General features: G+C 54.8%; 6 protein-coding genes across 6 annotated transcripts; 3 read left to right on the forward strand and 3 right to left on the reverse strand.

Moving 5' to 3' along the window:
• Positions 1-235: 235 nt before the first annotated feature.
• BKCO1_4000097 (uncharacterized protein) lies at positions 236-1,078 on the reverse strand (the record flags this gene model as incomplete). Its single annotated transcript, XM_020275512.1, has 2 exons — positions 236-885; positions 940-1,078. The coding sequence occupies 2 exons, from the start codon at positions 1,076-1,078 to the stop codon at positions 236-238; spliced, it is 789 nt and encodes a 262-aa protein (XP_020128498.1).
• Positions 1,079-2,041: 963 nt separating this feature from the next.
• BKCO1_4000098 (uncharacterized protein) lies at positions 2,042-2,501 on the forward strand (the record flags this gene model as incomplete). The annotated part of the gene is made up of 3 exons (XM_020275513.1): positions 2,042-2,085; positions 2,143-2,341; positions 2,397-2,501. 3 exons carry the CDS (start codon positions 2,042-2,044, stop codon positions 2,499-2,501), a joined length of 348 nt encoding a protein of 115 aa, XP_020128493.1.
• Positions 2,502-5,478: 2,977 nt separating this feature from the next.
• BKCO1_4000099 (cytochrome p450 monooxygenase) lies at positions 5,479-6,951 on the forward strand (the record flags this gene model as incomplete). The annotated part of the gene is made up of 1 exon (XM_020275514.1): positions 5,479-6,951. The coding sequence occupies one exon, from the start codon at positions 5,479-5,481 to the stop codon at positions 6,949-6,951; it is 1,473 nt and encodes a 490-aa protein (XP_020128494.1).
• Positions 6,952-7,391: 440 nt separating this feature from the next.
• BKCO1_40000100 (short-chain dehydrogenase reductase family) lies at positions 7,392-8,369 on the reverse strand (the record flags this gene model as incomplete). Its single annotated transcript, XM_020275415.1, has 2 exons — positions 7,392-8,242; positions 8,297-8,369. 2 exons carry the CDS (start codon positions 8,367-8,369, stop codon positions 7,392-7,394), a joined length of 924 nt encoding a protein of 307 aa, XP_020128458.1.
• A 767-nt stretch (positions 8,370-9,136) lies between these two features.
• On the reverse strand, positions 9,137-10,386 carry BKCO1_40000101 (alcohol dehydrogenase; the record flags this gene model as incomplete). The annotated part of the gene is made up of 4 exons (XM_020275416.1): positions 9,137-9,630; positions 9,681-9,759; positions 9,803-10,179; positions 10,242-10,386. The coding sequence occupies 4 exons, from the start codon at positions 10,384-10,386 to the stop codon at positions 9,137-9,139; spliced, it is 1,095 nt and encodes a 364-aa protein (XP_020128457.1).
• A 674-nt stretch (positions 10,387-11,060) lies between these two features.
• Positions 11,061-11,663, forward strand: BKCO1_40000102 (polyketide synthase; the record flags this gene model as incomplete). The annotated part of the gene is made up of 3 exons (XM_020275417.1): positions 11,061-11,097; positions 11,150-11,483; positions 11,540-11,663. 3 exons carry the CDS (start codon positions 11,061-11,063, stop codon positions 11,661-11,663), a joined length of 495 nt encoding a protein of 164 aa, XP_020128459.1.
• Positions 11,664-12,801: the final 1,138 nt, after the last annotated feature.

A 12,801-nucleotide genomic window follows, 5' to 3' on the forward strand; every position in this document is an offset into this window, starting at 1 on the left:
CGTCACCGGCGACGAGCAAACACCGCCACCAGCGGTGAGCGAATACCGCTAGCTAGCTACGCGCTTCGCTGGGGGTACATATCAGTGAGTGCTTTACTGTCAGCACAAAACCGACGGATCAGAAACGAGTACGGGTTCACGCAGGACAAGAGTCATGTTCCAACCGTTTATTCGTTTCATCTAAACTATCTTGATGACGTACGGCTCACAGGAACACATCCACCAACGGATCAGCCTAGACAAAGTTGCCCTGGCCGTTGCAGCGGGAGAGCGGCGGGCTCCTGCCCGGCTTGGTGCACATGGAGGTGGCGCCCTCGATCCACTCGATGCCGTTGTAGCTGCCGTCGTTGTGGCTGTCGGCGTACCAGGTGCCCGTCTCGGTCGTGGCGCCGACGCAGCCCCGGAACTGGCGGCCGGAGCGGCGGGTGACGATGGGCTGGGTGATGAGGACGCCGCAGTTGCCGTCCTTGACCGTGCCCTTGGTGAGGATCGACGTCTGCGTCGTCCAGGTGCGCGAGAAGTTGATGCCGAGCGACGTCGTCAGCTTGTCTTTGAGGAACTTGAGGTCCACGCCCGCACTGCCGCCCGCCGTGTTGGCCACGCTGTAGCCCGACGACACGGTCACGTCCATGTCGCCCACGGCGCACACCACCGGCGACATCTGCACGTCCCAGTCCACGAACGTCTCCGTCTTGTCCGTGACGATGGAGAAGGTCGAGTCGCAGTCCGCCTGACGCGACTCGAGGCTGTGCTCGCTCTCCGCCACGTCGTTCGAGAGCTCGTCCGCGTCGGCCGTGATCCACTCCGGGTTCAGCTCGGGCGCGCCGATGGAGATGCCCTGCGCCTTCAGCTGCGAGACGTAGGTGCTCTCCTTCATGACGTAGGCTGCCGCAGAGTAAGCTGCTGTACTTCATCCAGAAGCCGGAGGGAAAAACTCACGCACGCCCTCGATGGGGACAATCAGATCATCTGCCTGGAGCTGGTAGCCCTCGGTGTACTCGAAAGGCTTGGTGTCGAGAGGGCTGGCGCCAACGATGGCGGCGAGAAGGAGAGTGGAAAGTCCCAGACGGTACTGCATGGTGAAAAGAGTGGACAGTGTGTGCTGCTGCGATGATGCCGCCAGTTGCAGAGACAGCATGCGAGTTTTATAGGCCGTTGGCATCCAAGTCCAAGTCCATGATTCCCGTTGTTTCCTCTGCCGATTCAGCAGATACGAGCCAAGGCGAGGTCCTACTCATGTTCGCGACCGTCAGGCCTCCAGAACTATTCTTTAAAGCATGGCTTGGTGGGACAGCCGCACACCTGATAAGGCTGAGATCAGCAGGCACATCCGACACAGGGCTGGGGAATTTGCCCGCCTTAATTTCTTTGTTTAGAACCGAACCCCACGTCAGCGCTCGGGGCAATCATCTCCGTGCAACGGTTTAATCAACCCTCACAACCTAAACCTCAGTAAGCTTCGAGCTTGGAGAGGTCTGAAATACTGCGATATAAGTTCCATCAACAATATCAATAATGCAGGCAGACCGAGACACTACTACTGGCAAGATGCGGTGTGGTGTGAATTTAGGCTCGGCGCCACTCGCTTCGCAGCCCCTTTCCTCTGTCATGCCAGGGCCGGCCGGCCCTACGTCACTCGCGAGTCGTGCAAGCACCGACCTGACTCCTGTGTCGCTAGCGAAGCCAGACGGTCGCCCCAATGCTCGCCGCGACTCAAAACTGCGGAGTAACTTATCTGTGGAGCAGGCGCCCAACACCGCACGCCCCTTAACGTGACCATCTCATAACAGATACGAGCGATACAACACGCTACAGAGCAGAACAGGCAAGTATTTCGCTTTCTTGGCTACCATATACCAGACGGGAGCTACAAACATGAGTCGCACCGGCACCACGCGGAGCCGAGCATGCTAAAACATTGAGCGAGATGCACACTGGGGTCGCGCCCTCCTGTATCATCTGGCCACTGTCCTATATAATCCTTCATCGCCGTGCTCTGCATCAGTCACTCAACCCTCGGCACCCGCTACAAACACTCAACATGCAGTTCTCTCTCCTCGCTGTCCTCACCATGGCCGCTGGCTCGTAAGTGGCACCTCGATCAAACACCTTCATGCTGCCGCCTGCTGACCATCACCCAAGCTACGCCGCCCTCCACACCGCGGCGGTATGCGTCTCGAACCGGGTATCGTCAACCGTTGGCGGCACCGCCTGGAGCGTCAGCTACAACTGGCAGACTTCGTACGAGGTCCTCCCCGACGCCACCAAGTGCGCCTGCGACCTCTACAAGGCCCGCAATACCGGAAACAACCAGTGGGATCAGTGCCCCGACTGCACCTTTGTAAGTGCCTGGTTCCCCATTCCCACCGTCCTTGTCCTGACCACGACGACAATAGGGCGACGGTCTTGCTTGCAACTCCGCCGGCAAACATATTGGCGGTGACGAGATGGAATACTACTGCTCGGAGAAGTGCGGTGCTCAGGGCTCCGAGGCTGACTAGATGGCTTACCATGGGGCGGAAGGGCTGACTGGGTGGGGGGTCACGATATAGAAGGCAACGACGTAGATGGCTATACCTGCGGACGCGATATATGCACGAGAGCATTGTTTTTTCTTCCCGTTTTACACAAATCAATGGATCCGCTTTAAATTCCGATCGGCCTGTTTGTATTATTAGAAACTTCCCAATCCTGATTCGCCGGGTGATGGATGATGGGTGTCGTCTCGAAAGCCGATGTCACACGTGCCTTGCGCTCGGGCTCAACCTTGTCGCCCCATATATGTGGAATATTGAACCCTGAGGCGGGGCTTGCTCTCACGGTGACCAAAACACGGAGTGGGGCCACAATAAGTGCAAGGCGGACGTCGGGGCGACGGGCGGCGGGGGCGCAAAAGCCACACAAGTGATCGCCGGGGTCCATTCGGCGATACCCGCTTCGATATGGCGTTAGAGTTCTGGCAAGTCGTGATGATCAGGTACGGTTTAGCGTTCTGGCCCTGACTGCTGGGCTGCACATTCGTGTTCGGCTTCGTCGGCGTCTGCTCGTTGCTCGGCTTCCTGACTCAATGGCGTAGGGGACGAAACCCCCACCGCTGCTGTCGTACTCTGCATCCTTACATTCGCTCGCTACGTAGGTTCGCAGCTGCATGCTAAAACCCGTTTCATGTCACATGCCGGGTTTGCCAAGAGCTGGGCACTGCGTCGCGCGCATTTTCCATGAGGTGAGCGCTTACGCACGTACGTCTGCCCAGGCTGTCATGAAGACAATCGGCCGAGCATCGAACATCTCAATGGTCTCTCGCAATTGCATTACAAGTATAAGCTATCCTTCCATCAATTCTCGCTTTTGACGGGAACAGCAACCGGGCGGCTGAGAGGAGGTCTGGCCGCGGGTGGAGCCTGCAGATTACCAACCCATTCCGCCGATCAGCGGAAAGGGTGCCCCCAACTGACAGAGTAAGGATATCTCGGACACAACGTGACCGAGGCCAGCGGCAAGCTGAAGCATGCCCCCCATTTCGATGGAAAGGCCGAATTCCAGAGATACATCATCAAGGCAAGCGACGTTCCGTGCTCGTTCTGCCTGCCGGGCTACTCCATGTCGAACTACGAGTCACAACATGTTGAGGGAGACGATGGCGTCTTGACGTTGTCATTCCTGTGAGTGGGAAGGCCGAGATCCCATGAGTGGGAAGGCCGAATTCCCACTCGTGACATTGCGGAGGATGCCGGTATGTCTTGTGTGCTGCTGTAGACCCTGGCCGAAGCCACACTGACTCTTTGGATGCAGGGAAATTTGTCAAGGCCACAATCAAGAACAGGGAGAAGCTGCTCGACGTGAGGTGTACGGCGCAGCGGATTAATATACTCTGAAGCAGATTCTGGCTGAGTACGAAGCCGTCACGGGAAAGAAGACACGGTTCGCGCAGGTGTCAAATAAAGAGTACAAGAAGTTCCTCCCCGGGCCGATCGCAGAAGAGATGTTGGGAAACCGTCTTTTCAACGAGGATCCCGGCTACTACAACGGTGCGAGCCTGGAGGAGAGCCTTGGGTTGCTGGAAGAGAAGCCGGTGAGCTGGAAGGAGTTTGTGACAAAGTCGTTCAAAGTAGCACAACGTATGTACACGTGTCTTTGACGACACCGCTTGCGGGGTTTTTCCGATACACACGGCACCGTCATCAAAATTATTCGATATTGTGTGAAGCTCTACTTACAGAACATGGGCCATCATCTGCTGACCGTCCCGTTTATGGTAGCACCACGATGACATTGCCCCCCTCGGGCCGGATATAGAGCGAACCCGCCCATATGCCGTCGACGAATGTCGCGTTAACGATTCGGTTCTCGCATGTGATGGACGGAAGGTCTTAACTCACGGTTTGCAAGTCATTGTTGGTGTTGTCGAGGGTCTGGATGATGTAGAAAATCCTGTGTTGATGATTAATAAAGTTGATTTTGGATCAAAGGCGTATTCGTAGGTATGTTGCTTTGATGCCGGCTAGCGGATACCATTTTATCGTTTACGAGACAAATGATCATTTCAAGGAAGTCAGACGGACGTTTCCAGATGTAGACTCAAATTTTCCCTGCAATCCACCGTTCCTGGGCTTACTACTGCCGTTGTTCCATCGATACCATGCAGTTAAAGCATAATTTGGGATAAGCCTCTATAACGTCAATACTTTTCAATTCCATCCGTTGCAAGTTTCTGAGGCAAGGGCCACGGATTTCGCAAGAATTATACAATGACCACTCATCGTTTTAAAACATGGCACAATTTGCCGAGTGCGTTGGCTGTCAGCATACGGGGTACATGACGCGACTTTTCGGCTATATCGGCAGGTTAATTGCACCGTATCACTTTTCGATATATGCAAATGTAAGCGCTAATGCACTCCTCTTATCGCCACGTTTTTATGGTAGTTTTCTGGGAATATCTACCAGCCATGCCGTCGCACATGCCGAAATTTGTAGTTTATTGCGCTCGTCGTGAATCGTGATAGTCTGTCTCCCCCAAAAGGCAAGGCGGGACGCGTCGAAACACCAGTCTGTTCGTTTAAATCAGCATCTTTAGTGCTTCCACATCTCTTGACCAATTACTTTGCCGCCCCCTGCATATTTGAGCCGGCAGCTCATGTAGCATGGCCATGATTTTTCCTCCCGCTGGGGCGGCATTGATCGCCGGTGGCCTGCTGGTGGTATTGCATCTCCTGTATCGCGCTGCTCTCCCAAAGCCACTCCCTGGCATCCCGTACAACAAGGATGCAGCTTCCAAGCTGCTTGGGGATGTTCCTGAGATGATAAACTACGTCAGGCGTACGAAACGCATCTTTGTCAGTCTGATCCCGCTTTGTCTGCTCAGCGACCGCCCGACGATGCGCCTTAATGCCGGCTAACCAAACCTGGAAATAGTGCTGGCTCAATTCACAGACGACAAGGCACCGGAGCCCCATCGTCCAGGTTTTCATCAAGCCAATGTCGCTCCCGTGGGTGGTGGTAACGGATCCTTTCGAGAGCCAGGATATCCTCCTGCGCCGCACGAAGGAGTTTGACCGGGGCAGCTTTTTTGGCGAAGTCATTGGTGGCATTCTTCCCGAACAGCACTCATGGCGCAAGTCAAATGAGACGCGTTTTAAGGAAAACCGGAATCTCATCAATCACCTGATGGCTCCCTCTTTCATCACCCAGGTCAGCGCCCCCGAGGTGTACAACTCCGTGTGTACCCTCATGAAAGTATGGCAGGCCAAGTGTGATATGGCCAAAGAACGTCCCTTTTCTGCGCACCACGACATTACCTACGGGGCACTGGATTCTATTTTCGCGTCGTCATTTGGACTCGCCGAGGCCGACAGTATCACTACCCAACGCCTGGATGCAGTGTCACGCTGGGCTCCAGAGATCCGGGACGACCAGGAAACGCCGGTCGAGTTTTCTGACGGCCAGATTCCCGAGATTTTCAGGGCCATCCTCACCCTGTCAGACTCGCTCCAAGTGGGGCAGTTGTCCCCGTCGCCCAGTCTCGCGTCGTGGGTACTCCGCAAGTTCCCGTACATGAGAAAAGCCACCGCCATCAAGGACAAGTTCATCAGTGACAAGGTCGAGGAGGCTGTCCGAAGCATCGAAAGCGGCGACGTACAAGCCCATACAGCCCTGCACTCAGTGCTTCTACGGGAACGTGACGCGGCAGCCAAGCAAAACCGGCCGCCGGCGTACCACCAACGCCCCATTGCGGATGAGTTTTTTGGTTTCCTGATGGCCGGCCACGACACGTCGGCCACAACCGTTGCCTGGGGAGTCAAGTTCCTGACCGACAATCCGGCGGTCCAGGACCGCCTGCGGACCGAGCTACGCGCCGCCATTCCAAAGGCCGTGCAAGAGAAGCGTGCCCCGACCTACCAAGAGCTCGTCAAGTCGCACGTTGCATACCTCGACGCTGTGGTCGAGGAAGTGCTCCGCCACGCCAACACCATCGCCTTCGTGGCGCGCGAGGCTCTGCAGGACGCCGTCATTCTTGGCTGCCGCATCCCCAAGGGCACCGACATCTTCCTCATGGCCAACGGCGCCGGCTACCTCGAGCCCGGCATGCCTCTCGACGATGCCACACGCAGCCTGGGCGCACGCCAGAACGGCGGCAAGTCCCTTTCGGGGCATTGGGACGACGAAGGCATCGCCGCATTTCGCCCTGAGCGCTGGATCGCCGTCGACCCAGAGTCCGGAAAGGAAGTGTGCAATCCAATGGCGGGGCCGACGCTGCCGTTTGGCCTCGGGCCTCGTGCCTGCTTCGGGCGGAAGCTGGCGCTTGCTACTCTGCGCATCCAGTTTGCCATGGTCGTCTGGCACTTCCATCTGCTGAAGGCGCCGGATGGGCTAAGTGGCTATGATGCAGTCCAGAAGTTTGCGAGGGAGCCGGTGCAGTGCTACGTTCGTCTGCGTGCTGCTGTCATCTAAACTGTTGCCATCTCAATGTCTATTCTTTGACCTGAATCTGCACCGACACTACCATGTCCTCGCTCGACCGAGTCTCTGTGCCTGCCTACAGCTTTGGATTAGCATTGGCAACATAATGCCGTCATTCGTGAATCGAGCTTTGGAATTTACTTGGGCGTTGATACGAGCCCCCAATTGTGCTGTTTGGAATGGCTACGCTGTCTTTGAAGCTTTGGCGTAACTGAAAGAAATCTCCGTTATTTATCTCCACGTCCGGTTTCCACGTATGATATTGCCAGGTGCGGTGTACGTGGGATCGATAATCATCCGTCCAAGGTATCATTCTATTACTACATCTAGAAGAAAAAAAAATATCTACAGTAGGAAACACATCCAAAACGCCACTCAAGTATTACTGGTTGAGACGTGGCAAAGTTCGCTCAAAACAAAAACGAAACTCGTCAGTAATTCTTCAGCTCCTCTTCCGTCCACTCCCACAGCTGCTCGGCGAGCATGTCATCTTTGGCGGCTTTGTCAAGTTTTGTAGACAAAACACCCACAGGCTCGTACATCTGGCCGTTCATTTCCTTTGGCACCTCCCCACAGGCAGCCCAAAGCTGGTTATACGCGCCCTCCTCGGCCTTCACCATCTGCCATCGGGCCAAAGCGTAGATGACCAGCTTGTTCACTCCCTTCGTCTCTTCCATGATGCCGGTGGACACGACGCCCGGGTGGATGGCCAGGGTGGTGATGTGCGGATACCGGCGAGCCAGCTCGCGGGCGTATAACAGGTTGGCCAGCTTGCTCTGTCCGTAGCGCACAAACGGGCCAAAGACTGCAAAGTCCTGCACCGTCTTAAGGCCTTTGAAGGCGATACCGCCGCGCGGGTGCATGACGAATCCGAGCGAGGTGAGGAGCACGATGCGCACGTCGGCGTTGGGCTGCCGGCTGGTCGCGTCGAGCAGCGGCAGCAGCTTCTTGATCAGCAGCGCGTGCCCGACGTGGTTGGTGCCGAACTGGACCTCGTAGCCGTCGGAGGTGAGGCCCGAGGGCACCGCCATGATGCCCGCGTTGCACATGAGGATGTCGAGGCGGTCGGACTGGTCGAGGAAGCGCTGGGCGGCGGCGGCGACGGACTGGAGCGACGCCAGATCGCATTGGACAAAGTGCAGCGGAGGCGCATCGGGCGTGCTGGCTTGCACCGTCTCAATCACCTTCTCGGCGCTCTTGGAGTTGCGGCCGCTGAAGTAGATGGCCCGGGGGTGATGCTGAGCCAGTTGCATGACAGACTCGGTACCGAGGCCGCTGGTCCCTGCAGGCAATGAGTTTGCGACACTTTAGAGTAGCAAGAACTTGAGAATTTCACCTCCGGTGATGAATATGACCTTCCCCGACAGGTCGGGAATGTCTTTCTTGGGATCGAAATTCATCGAAGGCATTGTTGAAGTGGATGTGGGGGCGACGAGTCACGAGATGCGGAAACTCGACAATGAATAGTCTTAGGATGCGAGATGGTTGTTCTTGGGATGCGAGGCGAATGGTCTTTGCAATGTGCTCTTTCGCTGCATTTATTGTCTTCGTGGACGGAGGGATAATGCTGCGTTCGGATGAACAAGTAGCGGCATGCCCCCGGTCGCGGCGTGCTGACAGCGCTGCGCCACACCAACCGCTGCCGCCTTGGACGGCGGACCAATGAAGCTCACCAAAATCACAGAGGGGCCTGACCGCGGAGCAATTATTCAGCCGCGAACACGGGGTGATTCTGGTGTGTAGTTTGGCAACCTCATAACGTCTCTGTTGTTATACACAACTTGGTCGGCTTTCTGTAGAAGCCACTCCATCGCCTGTTTTCGCCGGCATCAACTCGGACTTTCGAGGTGTTCTAGTCGTGTGTGACGAGGAGTGAAGCGGGGAATATATGGTGTCCGTGCCTCATCCTTCCAACAATTACCGGGGTATGGGTGGCCCAACCTTTACCCCGAAGGTTATCTGCAGTCATCGTCCACAGCGTGTACACCGCCATGTGCAGCTCAGAGCACACGAGTCGAGAGAGTTGCGTGGAGCGGGGACCGTCGTCGATGGAAGGTGGTCGCGCAGGTGCAGACGAATATATCGTGAGTCGAATTTGGCTATCTGATCTGAGATGTCACGGCTCAAGCTGCGTACGTATCGAGTCCCGGCATCGCCACATTCCCAAGCATGGGAGTCACTCGTCCGCCGTGACTTTGAGGACGATTCGCCCTGCGACATCTCCCTTCTCGAGCTCATCATAAACCGCAGGCAGATCCCTGAACTCGCGAATGGAGATCTTCGGTTTGACAACCCCTCGCCTAACAAGTTCAACAGCCTCCAAACATTCCTTCAAAGAGCCGACAAGATTCCCCGTAATGTGGAGACCTCTGATCACAATGGTGCTGATGGGGACTTCAAGAAAACACTTTCCGGGAGGGATCCCCACGCAACACAGAGTCCCACCCACTTTCAACATATCAGCTGCCTGGGCGAACGCTGCAGAACTTCCAGCAGTGACGATGACAGCATTGGCTCCACCGCCGGTGAGCTCTCGAACCCGTTGAGCGAGGTGCGGGCTTGTTTTGAAGTCGATGTACTCGTTGGCACCGATCGATCTGACAAACTCTTCTTTTGCCGAGCCGCCGTCTATTCCGACGATCAAACCTCCTTGGGCACGAGCGTATTGAACTAAGGCACAAGTCGGTTGAGTGCTGGAATGGCCTCGTGCGTGGACTGACCTGCTAAATGACCTAGCCCGCCCCCTGCGCCAATCACAACAACCTGATCTCCAGCTTTGATGTTGGCATTCTTCACAGCCTGGACCATAGATCAGCTCGCGCAATTGTGGGACTCAAGACACCACACTTGCCTTGTAAGACGTCAAGCCTGCGCAAAGAACTGGTCCGATGACCGCCGGGTCAATGTCGTCAGGAAGAAGGGTCAGATAGCCCGCATCCAGAGCGATGTACTGCTGGAAGCTGCCATCTTCATGATGTAGATGGTTTGTGCTTTTGACGCAGTACTGTTCTGTTCCAGCCAAACAGAACTCGCATCGGCGGCAGATTCGACTTGCAAACCGGATGCCAACAAGCTTGCCCACGTTGATGTCAGCATCCACACCAGGACCCAGAGCGATGATTCGCCCAACGCCCTCGTGTCCGCCAACGTGCGGGAGCTTGACATTGGTTATCGGGTTGCCGTCTGGTCCCGATGCGGTTCCAAGCCGGGTGTGGAGATCTGTTGATTGAGTCAACTCGATCGCTCTGCAGAGAACGCAGGCTCTATAGACGTGATCTTACCACTCTGGCAGACGCCCGTGTAAAGGACTTTGGCTAGAACTTCGTTCTGCCCTGGCTTGGGAACCGGATAGTCATCCACAAACCTGACACCACCGCCAAGCTTGGGAACAGTGGCCGCGGTCTGGGTTTCAGGAATGAGAGGCATGGTGGTGGGTGTAGGTTGATATGAAGGACGAATGAGGTTCGATTTAAGCTTTTATAATCTGGCACCGTCAGGCCCGATCTAAAACATCCATGCTGACGCAACCGGTGCCATGTACGGATGACCCCCACGCTGAACTCCTTTTTTTGAGGTTGTGCGGGACTTGCTGACCACCCTCATTATGCTGGACACGTATGATGAGTGTCCCCTAAGAGAAGGTGTACTTGCACCCCAAACTAGACCATTTGGGAACCAATAGCGGACCACTCATCTCCATCGACCCTGAGGCCTATCCTCCAGTCTGTGTTGGTGCGCGTGGGATACGTGTAACTGCTTCTACGTGTAAGTGCGGCCCCGCCTTTACCGGTCACTGCGGGGTAGGCGGGGAAGTGCAGCCAGATGTTATGCGCTGGGCCGGCAAACACCCAGTGGCTGGGATTGGTCAGAATCTGCTACGGTTACGCCTTTCGGAAAGGATGGTTTCCAGTCCCCGGGATTGGAGTACTCGAGGATCGGCATCCGGTGGATGGTAGGGATGGCATTGGGGTCACAGTCACCCGCATTAATCTGTGCTTACGCTGCATGTCCACCGCTTGCATCTGCCGCAACCCGCCCTCAGCAGTCTAAGAGAAATCTTGACTTATTACTAACTCTGGGAATCTCTAACCGGATGCCGCATGCTACTCGAATCCGTCTACGAGGCTTTGCAAAGCGGTAGGTGTGCTAGCCAACCTCCCTTCGTTTTCTAACAGTCTGACGTTTCCAGCGGGCATAACCGTGGAAGAGGTTATAGGCGCCGAGATAACCGTCTTTGTCGGTGAATTTCTTAAAGACTACATGGACAGTCTGATGCGTGATCCTGACACGTTCCCGCCCTTTGACCCGCAAGAAACCGACCATGATGTACAACCAAATCTCGCACTTTTAGGACCTCCGCGGCCCCAGCATGACGGTGGATACGGCTTGAGTTGTTCCATAGGACTGGCGACGCCGCACCAGGCGTGCCAAAGCTTAAGAGCGGGAGAAGACGAGATAGCCATCGTCAGCTATACAAATTTCATGATTAATCCCGACATCTTCGTGCTCATGTCAAGCCTGGGGTACCTAGCTCGTCTAGCTCTATTCCCAGCGATTACGCAATGCTGATAAACAGTAGATTCCTAAGCGTAGACAGCAGATCGTACGCGTTTCACAACCGCGCTTCGGGATACGGTCGCGGCGAGGGTATAGGCACCATTATTGTTAAGCTTTTACGGAAGCCCTTAGAGACGGTGACTTAATTAGGTCGGTAAAAGCTCGCCGCCGCCGCCACTTCTAGTGGTAAACGCTCGCTGCCGTTGCTAGTGGTAATACTCGCCGCCGCCGCTGCTGGTGGTAACGCTCGCCGCCGCCGCTATTGCTAGTGTAGCGGGGCTGTCACGGAAGGCGGCAGGGACTTTAGGGAATTGGCCGGGAGGAACTCGGCCCGAGGGGAGCATTACGGAAGTTTATGTATTTAAGTCGGAGGTTGTAATTTTGGTAGTCGACATGCATTCTTTTCTACTCCTTCCGGACCGGAACGTCTGGATTCCCGCCTGCCAGAGCAGGAACTAACGGAATCCCTTACTCTCCAGCGAGAGCCCGATAAGAAACCTAGAGAAATCGTAGTATTACCACTACTATAAATTAGTCTCCCCTCCTAGAAGCTTTATTTCCCCTAAGTTTCTACGTGTTTCCGTGTGAGATCCGAGGAAGAGAGATAGACCCCTCCCCTATTTAACGTATTAGACACGACTTCCTTAGACAGAAAGAGGAAAGAAAACTCTATAGAAGAAGTTCCGAAGGAAAGGCCGTAGAATCCGATAAGTTCCGGTTAAAGGAACTAAGAAAGACCGAGTTAATTACCGAACGGGGTAATCTACGATAGTTCTAAATACTAGTTTCCCCGAGGAACTCCTAGTTCTATACTATCTTACGAAAGTTCCGAAGAATTCCGACGAATCTATTACCCTAATAGGGAAAGACCTAGAAGAAGAACTCCGAGGAACCTAAGAAATACTAGGAATTCTAGTAGAAGACTATGGAAGATGGCCTATACCGCCGTTTTACCTAGACGAAAGCTTCGGAAGATGCGTCCTAAGGTCGGAAGTCGAGGAAGAAAGAAGAGAAATTACTAACCTATACGGAAATTAGCGCGAGATAGGAAGACCCGGGCCTTACTAGAGCCCGAGGTACTTAAGAACCTTCTAAACTCGCTTCTTATTCTTATTACTACTCTTATTCTAGACTTTACTACATCCCTCGGAAAGCGAATTACTATAGCGAATAAAGGTATGCGATACCTAGTTCCGGGGGAAGTTAATACTTCCTTTAAGGACTTAACTACTACCGTAACTCCCGCTATAGTTCCTCCCTTAGTGTAGGTCTATATACTACTAC

The sequence above is a fragment of the Diplodia corticola genome (assembly GCF_001883845.1).
Source record: "Diplodia corticola strain CBS 112549 chromosome Unknown scaffold40, whole genome shotgun sequence".
In the NCBI taxonomy this organism is placed as follows: Eukaryota; Fungi; Ascomycota; class Dothideomycetes; order Botryosphaeriales; family Botryosphaeriaceae; genus Diplodia; species Diplodia corticola.